Source organism: Doryrhamphus excisus, chromosome 23 (assembly GCF_030265055.1).
Source record: "Doryrhamphus excisus isolate RoL2022-K1 chromosome 23, RoL_Dexc_1.0, whole genome shotgun sequence".
Taxonomy (NCBI): domain Eukaryota; kingdom Metazoa; phylum Chordata; class Actinopteri; order Syngnathiformes; family Syngnathidae; genus Doryrhamphus; species Doryrhamphus excisus.
Window position 1 is genome coordinate 10498913 of NC_080488.1, and position 17340 is coordinate 10516252.

Here is a 17340-nt window from a genome sequence, read left to right on the forward strand (position 1 = left end):
AGGACTGAAACTAAATTAATCAAGTATGACTTTCATCTTATTGCCTTCATATCTAGTCATTCGATCATTTATGCAAATCATCCTGACCTTTTTGCCTTAAAACCACAAAAACCCACGCCAGGATGTTAAATTCACTTGGCCCCCTCTTTCTTTACTTAAGTATTTCGTTCAATGTTTTGTTGTTTCTCTTTCTTTTTGTGTTTAGTGTAAATGAATGTCATGCTGCCTGTGTTTCAGGGTAAATAAAGGCCTCAGGCTGACATCCATCAAAGGCTAATTTATTTACTGTATATTTATACACGCAGGGCAGATAAAAGTGTGGTATAGTAATACCAGTGTCGGTAATATCCCTGTATATTACATACATATACATATTACATACAGTTGTATGTGCTGTTAGAAGTGCATTACGTTACGTTTTGGACAGTTCATATATTAAAATTTCTCATATTTTGTATGCAGTGTTCCTTTTTTATGGAATTATTGTTTATTTAAATGTATTCATGATTGTTACAGGTATAAACATATAAAATAAAATCTTATATCTGCTGCAGGCACGTTTTAGTATTGCAGGGAGTGGAAAAAGACATCATACAGCACTATTTAAATTTAAGACAAGATCCAATTTGATAGTTAACCGTCCATCAACCTGCCGTGATTGTCTCATCAGCAGTCAATTACCTTTTGCACCTTGTGAAGGTTGTCACAGTTGATCCTGGCCACGATTAATGCCGCATCCAGGTAGCAGTATTAAGGTGCATGATGTCTATGTTTAGTTGTTTAGGGAAAAAAAGATCTACCATGGGAATGTGGATTTTTTATCATTTAGGAGAATCAGTTAAACAATCGTCACACAAGGATCAGGTTTCACCTCCATGCTGCGTTTACGCTACTGGTCATCGCTTTTCTTGGCAGGGATGTTTTCTGCCACTCTGTACTTCTGCTCTACTTTATTTTTTTTATAATAAAGTATCAAGTATTCATGTGTTTAATAAAAAACAAAAGGAACAGCTGCTGTCAAAGTCAAAAGCATTTTATTCATATCAAAAACACAAGATAGAATTAGCTTCCATTATGAATACATTAAAAGCAAACCAATAACATAAAGGAATATCATTACAAGCACATGAACATATTTACAATGAATGTTTTTAAAACTCCTGTTTCTATAAAAGCCAAAGCAACACAAGATGTAGACAAATGTGTAATGAAGCACTCCAATTGTGCTGCCTGGACGTTTGTGTGATAACCATCAAAGAATCACAGACAGTTGCGTGGAACAGACTGTCAGCAGATCAGATCTCAGATCAGTTAGGAATGAGTCAGCTCTGATAGACACCAGCTTTTGGGTTGGGATAAAGAGCTGACTTTGGATTTGGTGCTGTCAGACAGTTTCAGCCCGTGGCTGCTGACTCGGCTGTTCCTGTGGGAATCAAGGTGTGCAGGTCTGCTGTCACACGCTCTTGTGACCAACTGTCTCAGTCAGCGCAAACATGTTGTGTATGTATCGCCTCACAGTGGATCACTACTGCAAAAGAAGTCTTGTCAATACTAACAGTTCCCACCCTCCCCCTAAAGTTAAACCTCAGTCCCTTCGCGGTGATAAATGATTCCCGTTGAGCCCAGCGGGGGGTAGAAGTGTCCACTGGACCCACTGTACTGGCTCAGGATGGGACTTGAGTACCCCAGTGAAGAGTGGGTGGGTGAAGAGGACAGCACAGACGGAGCTTGCACCTGTGGAAGCCATTCTCGGCCAGCTGAGTTTGGGGAGTAGCTACTAAAACTCGCAGGCTGTGCAAGCCTGTGGGGCCCATCTATGGGGAGGTTGACCTGCAGGGGTCTGCTCAAGCCATCACCTCCCACATCATTGGCTGGTCCAGCAGTCACCCCGGACATCTCAGACAGGAAGCTGCTCAGACAAGGTGTAGCACCAGAAGATGACGGGGAAGGAATTCTGTCCGGTGTTGGGGAGATGTTGAGGGCAGAGTTGGCAGAGAGTTTGGGGCTTCCTCTGTCACTCTCACCTGACTCCATGGTCCCTGAACCACCATCAACACCGGAGAGGGAGTCGGACTTTCTCTTCCTTTTGCGACGGAAGTTTCCATTGTCAAACATCTTTTCACAGTTTGGGTCTAATGTCCAGTAGTTTCCCTTGCCTGTAAAGGATACAAGGATACATTTCAATATTTCAATACGACATAAGAAAGACGTAAGAAAGAGCGTATTTGTTCAAAACATTACCTGGATCGTCTTCATCTCTTGGTACTTTTTTGAAGCAGTCATTGAGTGACAGGTTGTGTCTGATGGAATTCTGCCAGCCTGCTTTACTTTTATTGTAGAAAGGGAAGTTGTCAGCGACGTACTGGTAGATCTGACTCAGCGTCAATCTCCGGTCTGGTGCGCCGTGGATAGCCATGGCGATGAGAGCGGAGTACGAATAAGGGGGTCTGACAAGCTTCATCAAGTCCTCTTGTGAAGGCAGAGAGAACCAGCTCAATTCCCCTCCTGGGCCTCCAGTGCCTGCAGGACCCAGGTATGGCCTCTGCATGCCATAGTGCTGTGGCACGAAGGGAGGGCCAGGGTTCCCCGGTGGAACGTTAGTAGTCAGGTATGATGGCGTGTTGATCCCAGAGCCGTTGAACCAAAGGTAAGGGTTTGGGGAGGAGGTGCTGTAGTCACTCAGCTCGTAGGATGTCGGCGTGGTACGTTGAGGACTCGGTAGGGATGGCGGAGGGTAGTAACAGTCACTGTACAGGCTGAGTTCAGGGGGCTCCTGGCCGAGGCTCGGGAACTGAGGGCCACAACGTGGAGGAGACTGGTCCTGCGTCTCAAATGTAGACATTGTCAAAGCAGCGTTTCTTCTTACCTCGAAGAGAGCCTTCACTTGTTTGCTGGTTCAAAACCTGTGTCTTTAAAGAAAATGGTTCTTTGGAGCTGTTAGAGTTAACGAGCCAATCCAAACTGTCTTATTTAAGATGTCCTTGCGTGCCCGTTTTGCCCTTGCTTTATGTTCAGATGTCACCTGTCATACCTGTTTTATCTGCCTCCTTGGACACGCCCCCAATCTCATTTGATTGGTTGTCTCTTTAGGTGAGCAGCCTGTAATTTTTTTGAGGGGGGGAGGCTACTTCAGTCCCTCCAGGGGTTTTCAACCTTGCTTAAATCAATTTTCTTAAAACCTAAGCTGCTATAGCATGATTGAGTCCGATTTTCTGTGCTTTTATTGTGACTATGCAAATTTACACACAGAAAAATTGCACCCTTTAAACGTGTTTTCCCATTGTCAACATGAATTTAAACCTTTACGGTGAATGGAAAACCCTTGCTTAGGTATATAATTTATTTTCCTGTGATTCAACTTCAATTATTTTGCATACATTATATGCATAGTTTTCACTTACTGGAAATAAGTGTGGTCCAACACACTAAACATACACAGATTGTCTTTCCAAAGTTGACACTTGTATGATTTATAATTTAATATTGAACGATTCCGACTATTATTTGTTGTAAGGTAGCAGTTAATCATATATTGTATAACTGAGATTGCACATTCATCCCTATTGTAATATTAAGTCAGGTGCCATAATTAGAGTCCCTTGTGAGAAAATAAAGCATTGATAAATTATTAGCAGTGAATAGTTGAATAATAGGGGAGACTGCTGGTTGACTTGTAGATTTGTTTATTCATATATTTTTTTTATTTAAACACATGAATGAACTGCTATACGTTTAAAAAATCTATATGAAACAAAAAAAATGTTTAAATATTAAAATTACGTAGTAGGGTATACGTGTGTGATTTTGCCGTGTTCTTTATGCTAGCAACAGGACCAGACCATTCTCTTCATTCGTCTGCCTGACCAAAAGCCTCTCAGCGGAAGTAAGTAATTGTTATTCATATCTCCATAAAGCGGTCGTTAAAATCGCACACGGGAGCCGTTTCGGTTGTTTCTAGAAATAAACAAAAAACGACAGCTTCATGCTAAGTGGTGAAGATAAAAACGACGTAACATATAGGATAACGCGGGCTAATGAAATGAGCGTCATAATCCAAAATGGCCGAAAGAGTTGTAGTTTGGATATTCTTGTTGGACAGATGACGGACTCCACGAAGCCTCCTGGGCTCAAGAGGAGCACCGAAGACTCACTGGAGCTCAATGAGTTTTTGGAAAGGATGACAGAAGACATGGAAAAAATATCAGGTATAATATCAATTGGCAAACGTTAAAACGTGTATTAAATACGACGGACTTGACGGTATTGTTCAACGCTTCCCTACAATTGACCTGCCGCCGTGTCCGCCTGCAGTGCAGCTAACGTGGATGGCTTATGACATGGTGGCCCTGCGGACCAACCCCCAACTGTGGAGCTCCATGCAGCAACTGGAGGAGGCTCATCGCCAGTGCTCGGTGGCTGTGAAAGGAAACTCACAACAGGACCCACGCAGTTAGATGTGATGTTTTCATTCCATAATGTAATTTCCATATTGTTATTTTTTTTCCCAAGAAGAAGCTGGAATACATTAATGTACATTATAAGCATTAGACTCATGCATTGATATAGACTGTGCCTTAAGTGTAAGATCATTTCCTGTCAAATTCTGCTAAAGTTCAAATAAATAAATTTTCAGAAAAAGAATGTCTTATTTTGTCATCTATTAATGATATTCCGATATGTTACACTTTCACATGTACTGAGACACCACAGTTTATGTAATTGTGTTGTGTTGTTTTCCAGATGGATAACACAGAAACAACAACAGAGCAATCTTCCTCAGCCACCTGTGTTGATCTAGAATACATCCTCAAAGGGCTGGACTCCCTGTCCAATTGCCTGGATCAACTGGCATGTAAGTGTGATTTTTTTTTTCCTCTTTCCAAAATGTCAGTAAGCATCAATTATTCTAGAAGGATGACATTGATGATCAATTTGCAACTATGCAAAGCACAAATGTGACTGTTTGCCCTCAATCTGCAATGTGATAGCCACATGTGGATCACAACAGTCCAACTGCTATGCAAGTTAGCCATGCTCAGAGGTGTCGGTGGTGCCGAGTTACAATGTTGTACAGGATGAGTGTCAGATTGACCCTTGCTAGTGGGTATGTAGAAGTAACTGAAGGATTACCGAAGTGGCTATCCATCAAGCAGGATGTTGTGACTTGTTCTCTGCCGAGGGGGACAGTTATAGTAATAAAAATAAAGCGGCAAAGTAAAAAATCCTTTACTGTTAAAGAAACATCTGAGGTTCCTGACATGAGAGGTTCATTTTGTCACTGATCCTGCAGCTTGTTCTTTTTACATTTCGATAACGTTTTTGCTTTTCAAAATTTAAAACTGATCTAGCAAAGAATAATTTAAAAAATGGACATCGTGTGCACCTTGCTCATTGCTTTGCAGTATGCCGTATATCCATCCATTTTTCATACCGCTTATCTTTTTGTGATCTCAAAAGATTATGGCTGGTGTGTTTGTGTGTACATATATATGTAGTATATATATTTTTTTGTAGCATCCATACAGCTTAATATGTGCAACATTCAGGTTGTTTACTGCTGTTTACTGTTTAAAATTATCTGTGTGGAAATTCAGGCAATTCTATTTTTTCTCTCCTTCCTTACCCTGCAGTGCAAATCCAGCTTAAGCAATGTGATCTGATCGTTTGTGTCAGTCACCCTGACAAGCCGGGACACACAGAAGTCCAGGAGGCACCTAATCAGCTGCCACCAGCTTCACCTGGAACTGATGTATGAGGAGCAGAGGTAATGCTTTATCCCTACATTGCTATAGGTATCAACTTTGATTCATACACTTCTGATACCCATGACATTACCATATGGTGAAAATGTTGTAGCATTTTATATTTGTCTTCTGCCCCCTGGAGGCAGAACATAAGGCAGTCTAAAATGGCAAAATACAGTAATATATTTTATATTACAATATATAAGTAATATGGAAATGGCAGTGAGTGAGGCATTATTCTTTTTTTCCATGGGAGTCAAAAACAGCTGCTTGCTACCTGATGTCCAAACAGAAGCTGTAATAATTCTCCATTTGATCAATTTTATTTAAATATTTGTCATGTAAACCCCTGTTGATGTGCCAAGCTATCTATTAATGCTCATTGCAAGTGATGTAAATTCTCTACATGGAAGCTAACCTAAGCTTATCTAAGAAAAATTGCAGATGATGTAAAATACAATAAAATAGATGGGTTTACCGTATGTATATTTGGAGTTTATTCAAATTCACACTGAAGCAAAGCAGCATTATGTATTACATGTACAATCTACGGATAACTTGTCATACACTGTGAAAGTTTATCACTATGTGCTCGCAGTTCAGAATGATAGTTCATGAAAAATAACACGTTGCAGTAACTGAAAGGGATAAACCCAATCTATTGAATAGATCATTATGGGGAGAATGTAGTCTATTACTGTACATATTCAGTGAAGTGCTGCTTTAAACAGTAATAGCCACACAAGCCTTGTCAATGCTACCATCTTGTGGACATAGTTATAAATATCAATTGAACCATTGAAGTCTCCACATAATAATCTACAGATGGTCCTTGGGTTGTGTACAAATTAATTTACTAGCATGTGATGTAAGTTGAGTTTTGGTGTAAGACGGACTGCATACCAAAATTATACCCGAGTTAACTCCCAAGTCACTCACACTGAACAAGTGCAAGCTCATATCAGCAAAGACAAGCAGGACATCCTTGGGAGTATGTACTGTTGGAAGAAAGAGGCATTGCATCAGCAGGGATGCCAGTTTATCACCTTGTTTGTGTCATACGAGCTTCGTCAAGGAATGATGGAGAGTGTTACCATTGGAGACAATGGCACAAATCAGAACTCTTTAAGCAGAACGAAGGGATCGATCAGGAGCAAACTCGAGACCGCAGGAGGCCAAGGAAAGAGATTTGGCCATTCCCATTGGTATGGGAAAAAAGGTATGGGAACCACTGCTGTACTGTTAGTTTGGGAAAGTGTGTGGACAATGATTCAGATTGTCACAGCTGTAGTGCCTCACTATGCAAATTAGATTGAGATTTACATGGAAAGATGGTGTTTAGAGATTCTCTGAAAGTATTTTGGTTTTTTTTTTAACTACCGTTTCAGGGCACCCTGTATGCCGTTTGTGTGGATGAATGTCTGAGATGATACTTGAAATGAAAATGAAAATGTTTCTGCATGGATAGCTCCTTATTTGTACCTGTCAGTTTTACCTGTCAGACTGAACTTGGCAGTCGGTCCTTGTTACCTTTTCACATGTGGTTGCTGTCCTGTTGCTTCCTTTTTTTGTAGTCCAGATGAACACACAGGCAACACCAGTTCACGTGAGGTGAATTTTCTTAATCCTAAATACTTTTTCCCACAGAATTATACAGAACTGACATTAGCACTTTTACATTGTGTTGCCTCAAGAATCTCTATATGCAGCAATAATGCAGCATATACAGCTGTATTTATTTTCCTACCCAATACCATTTTTAAGGCTTTTTCCTTGTTAATCCTAGATATTAATGTGGATGGCATTTCCTAAATACAGTCTTGTGACCCAGCACAGCGAGACTTTATCTCACACATAGGTGATAGAGGAGGGCAACAGGGAGTGGGAATGATCAATCACGGTGTGATCCGCCCCCCCAGACCCTCAGGCATGTCTGGTGAATACATGAGTCCTCCTGGGGGGTCTTTGTGCAAGATTCCCCCCCTGCTTCCCCCTGCTCTTGTTTTCCTCTGGGGTTCTGATTTGGAGACGCACCCCTTGTGAAAGACAGGATCTTGCCACTGTAGAGTCAACATGGAAAGATGTATGATAATGGAGAAAGTGTTGCAAACACATTTGAGTATTTAGTGACAAATGTATTTTCCAGCATTTCTAGCAAACAATGACACATTTCTTCTGAGAAAAATTAGGTTAAACCTTAACTTGTTTCACTCAAAAAGTTCCAACATCATTTTAAGTAAAGAATAGATGCCATTTACAGCAGTTTCTTCATTGGGCCAATATGGAAGCAATCATGTTTAGCTGGTGGAGACAAGAGATAAGGGGTGGATCGGGGAAGACCTCCAGTGGGGCAAAGCCTTCATTAGCGCACAGCAGGACAGCATGGGAAATACGGGACATCCCCAGGAGCAAACAGGCAAATGGGAAAAGGGGATTGGAAGATAAAGAGTTTCTTGTTTTCAGAGTCAATATCTGTTACTTTTTTGTTATTGTCTTTACTGTCACCACCTGAAGGTGAAGCCCACTTTTCTAAAGCCTGTTGCGCTTACCTTATTTTCTTGCTCCAAAAGTAGTGTTTGTAAAGCTAAAAATACCCCCACCCACTCTCCTCCAATCCTGGACCCCTGATGAAGGAAATAGCAATGCCATTTCTCATTTAACTAAGACAGTGCCAGATTTATGACATGTCCTGCTGAGAGGAACATTTTGAGTTAATACAGTGGGTGGAAGAGGAAAGAAGGGAGTAAATCAGTTGAAGTTTTTTACAGACCTAATGTGTAAATGCGGTATTTCAACAACAAAAAAATATCACATTTCAAGACGGAAAATGTGAGTACCTTAACACAAAGTGGCGGAAATGTGTCGCGGACTGTCAAACTGCCTCCCCTCCCGGAGCTTTGATGTATTGCATACTGCATTAGCATTGTCTGAATCTGAGATGTGAGAAAGCCTGTGCTGGGCATCCTCCCAGATTATCAGGACAAATAGCTGACTTCTTGCAGTGGAAATACTTCACTAATTTGTCTTTCAAATCCCGAGAACCAATTCAGTACGCATTGACATCAAAGTAATGCAGGATCAACACCTTGATAGGTGTCATCTGCACCATGTTATCCCTGTAATCCTCTGTTAAGTGTATTTACACCATTGTAATTCAAATAGACACAACTTGACTTTCGGCTTGTCCTAAAGCCCCTTCTTCCCCAAGTTAAACAATCTCTATTTAACCATTTGAAATAATAAAGACAGTGCTGGAGAAGTTTAACTTTTATTCAATACTCAGACATTCCACTCAGTGACACAAATTAATATAAATAGGCGTACAACATGAAACAAAAGTGCAAACATGATTACAGTTCAGATTTTGACCCTTTAGAAGATTGTCATATAAACTTATGTCTTATTTGGGGCCACGATATCTGCGTCTGAGGCTGTGACCTTCAGTGGCTTCCCTCCTGGCGCAGACGTGCTTCACTATGACCTGCGAGCAGTCATCACAGTTCACCTTGCAGCACCAGTGGAACTTACAGTTGCAACTGCTCACCACCTCAGTACGCCTCTCCTCCACCCTCAGGCCACACTCGTGGCACAGCCTACGGCAGCTCCTCCTCTCCCACTGGGTAAGGGCCTCTCCGTGCTGCACACACTCCCGGCCCTCTGTGCCGTACAACCCTAAAGTGGTGTTTCTCTTGCAGTAATCGGGGGAGTCCTCCAGGTAGATGAGTTCAGTCCGGGCGATGCTGCCAAAAGCATCCACGATGGCCCCACGGCTGTCCGCACTGTTGCCTGCCCTTTTGCGCTTCTTGTCGATGTCCAGTTTTTGGGCTTGGCTGTGCTTGACCTTTAGATAATCACCAATTTCTCTGAAGTCGGACAGCTGTGTCCAGCAGGTTTGGACGCTGCAACTCTCAGACATGCCGTGACATCTGCAGATGCGCTTCATGGTGGCCTTCACCGCCTATAGAGACATGGGCAATGTTATTTCCTGATGAGTAAATGGAATTCATCATTCCCTACCTACGAGGCTTGTTATTTCTCTAACAATACCACAGATTTCACAGATAGAAGCCTTTTCGATCTATGTAGCTCTTAATCCATAAGGTATAAATATGCTTACTTGACGTCCAGCTTCATTGTTATGCAGGTTGACGGCAGCTCTGGAGTCCTGACCAGTCTCTTGTGCATCCACATACTGTTTAGAAATCCTCTCCCCGAAGTCCACGTTGTCACTGCAGCCACCCCACAGCCAGCCTTGTCCACCTAGATGCACAAATCATCATTGACAATAGGAAACATCATTCACCTTTCCCCCTCATTATTGAGTATGTTCCTTTCATACCAATTTTGCCGTTTCTTGAGACATCACAGCCACAGTTGTCGAGGTCTCCCAGACTGCAGTTCCTGGTCAGGGTGTACATGACTCCTGCTGCACTGATGGCATGGACAAAAGATGTTTCTCTGGTTGCTGCAAAGAAAAGGAGATGAATCATACTGATTTTAATTAACACTGCCAAGACAATGTTTTTGATCCTAGACAAATTTTGACACACCTCATTTAATAGCATAAGAAAGTGTGACAAAACCTTTAACTGGGGCTACACATATTATTTTTAATTTATGTTTATGCAAATGCATGATGTCCCTACCACGTCTTAGTCCCCTGAGCTGGACAGCGCTGTCTGGGCAGTTCCACCTATCCCACGTAAACTGATGTTTACACTCGTCTATGCCACTCTGTGTGCCCACCTGCACGCTTCTGGCATAGGTAAGGTAAGCCTGCATGCAACAGAGCCATAGATTTTTCATTTGAAGTTCCCAAATAAAAATAGTGCAATTCTGAAAATAAATTCCTCATTTACCTTGGAACCCGTCATCAGAAAATTGCTTGCAATCCTGAGAGGACAACAGCATCATTTATAAACTCTAATCAGACTTCAGAAACATTTCAATCTAAGCTTGAGGAAAGTCACTTACCAAGCATGTCCTGCATCAATTCTGCATAGAATAGGCAGCATCCATAGTAAATGTACCATTTTGATCGATTGTCCACCACCAAACTTAAGGTGAGCCCGTCTTATGCAGCTTAAGGCCTTTATTTGAAGGAGGAACAAACGGGGCCCTTGTGTCTTATCCCCCAAGCAGCCAAAAAGCTGATTGGATAACGGCTTTAGGAAACGCCTATATGCGCACTTCAAAGGCTGGTATTATAGGTGATAGTTTATTTTCCTTGCAAAGCCGCATGACACCAATATACAAGTGAGGCTAGCCTGTGACAAACTAAACGCAATCACTTTTTATATTATAAAATATTTATTAAGTACAATTTCAAATACAATATTAGACAGGACATATTTTTGACTATATATCGTCATGCTCAACAGTTGTGAGTGACTTATTTGGTCGTACAGTATACAAAATCCAACATAAAGTGCATTAAACAACATAAAATCCATAACGATCATGCACCATACAGACTGTTACAATCAGTGCCGACCTGCACGGTGTTTTCGTTTTGTTTTGTTGTTGTGTGCTCTTCTGCTACTGTCCTTGCGTGCACAGTAATATTTAGTAACAACTTGGGTGCATTTGTCACATCTGACCGTGCAGCACCAGTGGAACTTGCAGTTGCAGCTGCTGACAACCTCGGTGCGCTTTTCCACCACACGGAGGCTGCATTCGTAGCACAGCCTGCGGCAGCTCTTCCTTTCCCACTGTGGCATGTTCTTGTCCCCCTTCAGGCACTCCCGTCCCTCGGTGCCCAGGTAGCCCATGCTCTGGTTCCTGACGCAATAGTCCGCGGAGTCCTCCAGGAAGATGAGCTCCGTCCGTGGAATGTTGCGGAAGGCATGCGCAATGGCTTCTCTGTTATCGGCGCTGTTCCCAGCCCTCACCGGCCTCTTGTCCATCTCCAGCTTCTTTGCTTGAGCATGCTTCATCTTCAGGTAGTTTCCCACCTCCCTGAAATCAGCCAGCTGCATCCAGCACGTTTGGATGCTGCAGCTGCCAGACACTCCGTGACACTTGCATGCTCTCCTCATTGTGGCTTTGATTGCCTGTTAAAGACATAACATGAATGCACGGCTCTCTTTCTGAAGGTGAATTCATGTCGTTGCATATCCTACCAGTCTGCCAGCCTCGTTGTTGTGCAGGTTGACCGCGGCACGAGCGTCATGACCATCTTCTAGTGCGTCCACAAACTGTTTGGAGATCTTCTCTCCAAACGCCACGTTATCACTACAGCCTCCCCAAATCCACCCTCTACCACCTGGAGATGGCAAAGTAGTTTTATTAGAGCATCATTTATACTACCTGGATCAAATTGTAAAAAGATGACGCGTCATACCACTCTGTCCTATCCTGGAGTCATCACAGCCGCAGTTATCAAAGTCTCCCATGCTACAGTTCTTGGTCAGAGTGTACATCACTCCTGCAGCACTGATAGCGTGGACAAAAGATGTCTCTTTTGTGGCTATAACACATAAAAAAAACAAAGTTACACATTTGGCACCGTATATTTGCAATGGCACCGTGCGTAATAGATGCGTAAAAATGCAATAGTTACGTCATGCGCACCATTGAGCACGTCAGACTTCGGAAAATAAGGTGAATTCAAGCTTTTCTTACCACTTCTTAGGCCCTTGTGTGTAGATAGCTGAAGCGTACTCTCCGGACAGTTCCATCTGTCCCACGCAAATTGATGTTTACACTCGTATATTCCACTTTGCGCACCTACTTGAACACTGCCAGCATACGTCAGAAAAGCCTTCAGAGAGAGAGAGAGCGTATTCTTTATACAGAATATAATGTTATTGCATGCATGCCAAATGCAGGACGGAGACATTTCTCTTGTTATAAACGAAATTTGCACAAATCAGAGGAAAGTGTGTTTACCTTTGGTCCGGTCATGAGGAAGTTATTCACCGTCCTATATTAAAAAAAAAAAAACAGAATTAATGATTTAGTTGCTGTGTTAATAAATGCACCAAAATGCAAGTTGTCTTACCAAGCAGATGAGGCTTGCAAATTCCAACTCATGTAGACAACCATCACTGCAGGCAAAGTCCAATGTCCCATAGTAACTGTGATCCAGACCCTGCCCTGCACGTCTGCCTATTAGAGTCCCAAGTGTGAGTTGCAAAAAGACGAGAGGGCAACTGAAGCTGTGCCCCGACCTCCACACTGATGATATTTATATGCTGGTGGGCCCTATAGGCCCTTTGATTGACAGATTTGTCAAGCAGCTAACGCTCCGCTGTGAGAAGGAGGACAGTGATTGTCCTCTGCCAGTAGACAAATAGGAGCCGTCCGTGCATAAGTGCACTTCAAAGAGGGGATGCAGACACTTCAACAAATCCCTCATTCATTCACCTGCACTCCTCATGCTTTCACCTGCATGACAACTTGTAAGGAGAATATAATCCCACATTAATCATTGCAGATCCCCTGCAGAAGTGTTGATAGATGCTGATGAATACAAACTAATACATATATCTAAAATGTGTCATGAAGGGTTTGCAAGTTTGGGAAAATGGCACCGGTGTCCCTGGGGGGGAAGCTCAGGGTGACGATAAAGCCATAAAGTCTTGCAGGAGCAGAGCCCATATAGTCATGTAAATCCTTCTTCACACGTCACCGACATTGGCATCATGGTGATAATAGGATAATAGATGTTTCCCTCAGAAGCAACCTGGTGTGAAAATAGTCTGGAATTTACAAGAGCATAAATCCATGAAAGCACTAATGTGGGAAACATTGAATTTTTTTATATAATGGATAATGATGTGCTTTGCTGTGCCCTGATTGTTTTATTAAGTTATCCTATATAATCATGGCAGTCATCAACATTGATTATGCTGGTTTCTGTCATGGCTTTAATGGCATTCTGCGTTGCCCATAGTGATTAATGTTAGTTTAAAAAAAATGTCCATTTGTCAAATCCCAAATAAGCTACTCAAAATCCTCTAAAACAACAACTCACTCAGCATGGACAACAATAGGCGGACGACTGGGCGAGAACATCCACACAATGGAGAGGAGACGTAGGTGAGGATAATCCCTAATAATTAGATATCGCTGACATTCATCCTGCAATATGACTGAAACCAACAGAATAGCGCCCCCTCCAAACCTGGACGTGATATAATACTGACCCGTCATAATTTGTCTTTAATTAAGCGCCCTCTTAACAACTCTAATGGCTTGTTAGGGCGCAAATAATGCTCTAAATGCATGGGCGTGTTAGTGTTTGGGTGCCATCGAAACTATTGCCGACAAATCACGTGGGGAGAGGTGACATTTCACCCTGGTGGGTTATCATTTCAACCCATCTTTCAATACGAATAAAACCAAAACTTAGTAATAATGATAATCACACCAGTAGCTCAGTTTATGAGTATTAGGTGCTTTTTTTTAAATTTCAAATTTTCCAAATTCTTGTGCCCAACCAAAATCATTATTATTATCAGAAGTAATGGTTGCAACTATTATTATATTATATACTGAGTGTTGGTGATTATGTGTTATGTATATGTGTTATACCAAAACATTTTCATACCACTGTATATAATATAAATATAAATTGCAATGGGAAGGACTGATACTGTTGCACTTTGCAATAGTGAGGAATTGCACTGCATTATATCGAGCTGTCCCCAGTATTGTGTATGTAGCTATAATATAAAGTACCCTACATAGTGTGTAAGGCCTTAAATGAAGTTGATCTCGTGGTGGTGATGGTGCAGGTGTTCCTAACATTGTGGCTTGTGAGTGTGTGGCTCCATTAGGTTAACGCCATTGAGGTTTATTAGTCATCGTATCATGACCATTTCCTATTATGCTTGTGTAAAAGTCTTATGTTTTTTGCACAAAACTGAAAAACTGATTCAGACCATTTGGTTCCACATCTTGATATTTATTTCATAAAGAAAAGTTAAAAAAATTATTACGAAAAACCCCCCACATGGTTTGGCTCTGACTGCTCCCTCTTTCAGGAGACCCCCACCCACCCTTATCCCCCCATAGTTTGGTTGCCTGCCTCGTGATGCTACATCACAGCACCACTCTTCCCAGTTTGGCAATGTTGGAGACAGGGAACCAGACTAACTCTTCTGCTCTCACGTGATAAAGCGACCCCCTCCCATCCATATGAGGATGTAACCCTTCTCAGCTCAGGAGCACCCTTTATCTGACGACAAAAGTAGGAGATGGGAATACTGTGATAATGAAAAACAAAGTGCATTTTGCTGTGGCATCCCAGCTTCTTTTCTTCATGTGCTTATCAGTCAAGGTGTGGCATCTCCTTTCCTCTCTTGCTCAATCGCTGGGGAGGAGAAGGAGAACATGTATCAGCATTAAAGACCACGAGAGGAGAAAAATCAGTATATTGTGCAGATTTATTCTCAGTTATTATTCATTGTGGTATTGTCAGATGTAGCTGTATTGTACTGGCACAGAAAAGCGTTGACTCACTCTCTTTGGTGGGTAGAGGGTTTTTTTCTTTTGTCTCGGTCTTCTTAAGCTTTGTCTTGTCAAAACGAGAAATCTCAGTCATATCAGGCTTGTCAGACATTTTGGCTGTAAAGACAAAAATATCACCTTAGAATATTGAGTACCTGAGGTAATGTTGAATGGTGTTGAATAGGAACATTTTCAGCAGTGACATACGAAGGGAGTGGCTTTTGTGCAAAGCTAACACATGTCCACATGTGTGCCTCCATCATCATGCACTCCCCCCTTCATGGCGGCACCACGTGCCTTTTTTTTTTTTTTTTTTTTTACCCATCTGTCTTTTCTTTGTCTTTGCCATTCCTTCTCTGGGGCCCATGTCTTTGTTCTGTCCCTCTGCATCCACCCCTCCAGCCTCATTGTGCTTTACTGCAGTCATTTGCCTGACCTAGCCTCAGGTCTCAATATGTCGTCTTGCAAAATGTGGCCTGGTCACACCTGCTCTGTCGTGTAGCCCCCTTGACCCACACGACTACATGATGTTATGTACAAATAGAGCTTTATTGGTATGTTTTAATCATTAGAGTAACAAACAAGGCAAACTGGATCACGCCACAGATGATAACCCTGACAGGAGCACATCTTGATTAATCGGCAAACTAATTACCCAGACACTAAGCCCCATTGTTTCCCCCCTTCATCACCATCAGCACCACCATTCCTTTGCACATCTTTCCCCCTTGCTGCCATCAGCAGGCCACCTCTCTTGTGATCCAGCCACACCCCAATCCTTTGTCTGGCTCCCAGCAACAAGCCTCCCCGAAAAAGAACACAGCCAGACATCCCTGAAAAACACGATGAAGAATATACAGAATATTTATATTCTTACCTGTGTTTTTACGCAGCAGCTGGCTCAAATCCACTAGCTTAAAGGAGAGCGCGGAGGGATAACGGTGCAGAGAGTGAGACGGGAGCTGCCGGTGTGTGTGCACGCCTGCTTGCCTACATCCAGGGAGGGGGTATAAAAGGGAGGGAGGAGAGAGATAGAGAGGGGAGAGAGAGTGACTCAGGGCTTAGTCAGACTTCTTCTTTGTCATCAATATTTATGTTCTTAAGGGAAAAGACAAGACTCAGTGTGATGCTCTGCTTATGTCAATATAGGATGCAATACAAGAAGAGGCCTTATGTTACTTGATCCAAAATTACATCAAAGTTGGATCAGTTTTTAGTTTTTCCACTTTAATAAATCTAATACATTTGATTTCCTTGGAGATTATTTTTGTTGTCAGCACATTCAAGAAAATTGTATTTAATAAGAATATTTCATTAATTGAGAGCTCGGATGTGTTATGTTATTGTTCCCTTTATTTATATGAGCGGTCGTCTTTTGGTGTTTACTGCATTTGGTATATTTTGCGTATATGGTTTTACATTTAAGTCTCCACAGATGTTAGTCACAGCTTTTATTTTGTGGCTGATCAAGCAGCTCTTGATTACATCAGGCTTCAATAGAGCAATGATGTTCAGATAGTCCTGGGATGATGTCATAAAATACCATGCTTTCCCCTCTTAATCATCCCAGGGGTCCACTACAATGCTGCCGGTCAGTGAGGACACCTGCTGTGTATATTTATATGCATATATCAGCCCAGCTCCCTGCCATGCAGTTCATAACTGTGAGGATGACTCAACATTGCCTCTTTGGTACAGTATTGTATGTGCATTGCTATTCTGGCATCACATTACTGGACGGCCTTAAATAGGGTGACAACAACGCCTCTCTGTGGTCATAAATGGTTGCATGCTTTTCAGTGTGGGTGCATTCCCATCGCTTGGTCAGAATGTGGAACTGACCCACTTTCTTAAGATTCTATATACCTGTACTTTAATGAGGTAATGAATGAGGGGTGAAAGTCGTAAAAGCTGACCCTGCCTTATGATCCAAAGACACTTTTGAAAATATATTTAAGTGAGTGAGACCTCCTGCTGCACCTCTTATGTTAACATCTCATCATCAGCTAAATATAACCTCGCCTAATTTGTCATTATAACTTGGCAGCTTTGGGTAGACCCTAGTGGAAAGGCAATAGAAAATGAACTAATGAATGTTCATACAGTGTGCATGCATAAATACATGCACGTACACTTACCA

At 42.1% G+C, this 17340-nt stretch overlaps 5 protein-coding genes across 5 annotated transcripts; 1 reads left to right on the plus strand and 4 right to left on the minus strand.

The window, feature by feature from the left end:
* Window positions 1-1017: 1017 nt before the first annotated feature.
* foxi3b (forkhead box I3b) lies at window positions 1018-2998 on the minus strand. Its single transcript, XM_058063630.1, has 2 exons — window positions 2242-2998; window positions 1018-2156 (listed from the first exon to the last, which is right to left on the minus strand). Exons 1-2 carry the CDS (start codon window positions 2840-2842, stop codon window positions 1579-1581), a joined length of 1179 nt encoding a protein of 392 aa, XP_057919613.1. The 5' UTR covers window positions 2843-2998; the 3' UTR covers window positions 1018-1578.
* A 901-nt stretch (window positions 2999-3899) lies between these two features.
* On the plus strand, window positions 3900-4626 carry syce3 (synaptonemal complex central element protein 3). Its single transcript, XM_058063633.1, has 2 exons — window positions 3900-4205; window positions 4312-4626. Exons 1-2 carry the CDS (start codon window positions 3983-3985, stop codon window positions 4452-4454), a joined length of 366 nt encoding a protein of 121 aa, XP_057919616.1. The 5' UTR covers window positions 3900-3982; the 3' UTR covers window positions 4455-4626.
* A 4518-nt stretch (window positions 4627-9144) lies between these two features.
* Window positions 9145-10618, minus strand: LOC131110665 (protein Wnt-8a-like). Its single transcript, XM_058063951.1, has 5 exons — window positions 10604-10618; window positions 10391-10520; window positions 10084-10209; window positions 9862-10004; window positions 9145-9702 (listed from the first exon to the last, which is right to left on the minus strand). Exons 1-5 carry the CDS (start codon window positions 10616-10618, stop codon window positions 9145-9147), a joined length of 972 nt encoding a protein of 323 aa, XP_057919934.1.
* A 609-nt stretch (window positions 10619-11227) lies between these two features.
* On the minus strand, window positions 11228-12818 carry LOC131110462 (protein Wnt-8a-like). The gene is made up of 6 exons (XM_058063631.1): window positions 12748-12818; window positions 12636-12669; window positions 12369-12507; window positions 12088-12213; window positions 11867-12009; window positions 11228-11797 (listed from the first exon to the last, which is right to left on the minus strand). Exons 1-6 carry the CDS (start codon window positions 12816-12818, stop codon window positions 11228-11230), a joined length of 1083 nt encoding a protein of 360 aa, XP_057919614.1.
* A 1927-nt stretch (window positions 12819-14745) lies between these two features.
* tmsb2 (thymosin beta 2) lies at window positions 14746-16201 on the minus strand. Its single transcript, XM_058063634.1, has 3 exons — window positions 16078-16201; window positions 15213-15317; window positions 14746-15063 (listed from the first exon to the last, which is right to left on the minus strand). The coding sequence occupies exons 2-3, from the start codon at window positions 15310-15312 to the stop codon at window positions 15026-15028; spliced, it is 138 nt and encodes a 45-aa protein (XP_057919617.1). The 5' UTR covers window positions 15313-15317; window positions 16078-16201; the 3' UTR covers window positions 14746-15025.
* Between the last annotated feature and the right edge of the window lie 1139 nt (window positions 16202-17340).

What these genes read in the sequence shown, in the direction of transcription:
- foxi3b (XM_058063630.1), bottom strand. Translation starts at nt 2,842, where the DNA reads ATGTCTACATTTGAGACGCAGGACCAGTCTCCTCCACGTTGTGGCCCT. An exon ending in AAGAGATGAAGACGATCCAG is followed by an intron (nt 2,157 to 2,241) that starts GTAATGTTTTGA and finishes TATCCTTTACAG; the next exon opens with GCAAGGGAAACTACTGGACA.
- syce3 (XM_058063633.1), top strand. Translation starts at nt 3,983, where the DNA reads ATGCTAAGTGGTGAAGATAAAAACGACGTAACATATAGGATAACGCGG. An exon ending in AGACATGGAAAAAATATCAG is followed by an intron (nt 4,206 to 4,311) that starts GTATAATATCAA and finishes GTCCGCCTGCAG; the next exon opens with TGCAGCTAACGTGGATGGCT.
- LOC131110665 (XM_058063951.1), bottom strand. An exon ending in GCTCAGGGGACTAAGACGTG is followed by an intron (nt 10,210 to 10,390) that starts GTAGGGACATCA and finishes TTTTCTTTGCAG; the next exon opens with CAACCAGAGAAACATCTTTT. An exon ending in CTCAAGAAACGGCAAAATTG is followed by an intron (nt 10,005 to 10,083) that starts GTATGAAAGGAA and finishes TTGTGCATCTAG; the next exon opens with GTGGACAAGGCTGGCTGTGG.
- LOC131110462 (XM_058063631.1), bottom strand. Translation starts at nt 12,818, where the DNA reads ATGGGACATTGGACTTTGCCTGCAGTGATGGTTGTCTACATGAGTTGG. An exon ending in TCCTCATGACCGGACCAAAG is followed by an intron (nt 12,508 to 12,635) that starts GTAAACACACTT and finishes CTCTCTCTGAAG; the next exon opens with GCTTTTCTGACGTATGCTGG. An exon ending in CTCCAGGATAGGACAGAGTG is followed by an intron (nt 12,010 to 12,087) that starts GTATGACGCGTC and finishes TGCCATCTCCAG; the next exon opens with GTGGTAGAGGGTGGATTTGG.
- tmsb2 (XM_058063634.1), bottom strand. Translation starts at nt 15,312, where the DNA reads ATGTCTGACAAGCCTGATATGACTGAGATTTCTCGTTTTGACAAGACA. An exon ending in CCCTCTACCCACCAAAGAGA is followed by an intron (nt 15,064 to 15,212) that starts GTGAGTCAACGC and finishes TCTCCTCCCCAG; the next exon opens with CGATTGAGCAAGAGAGGAAA.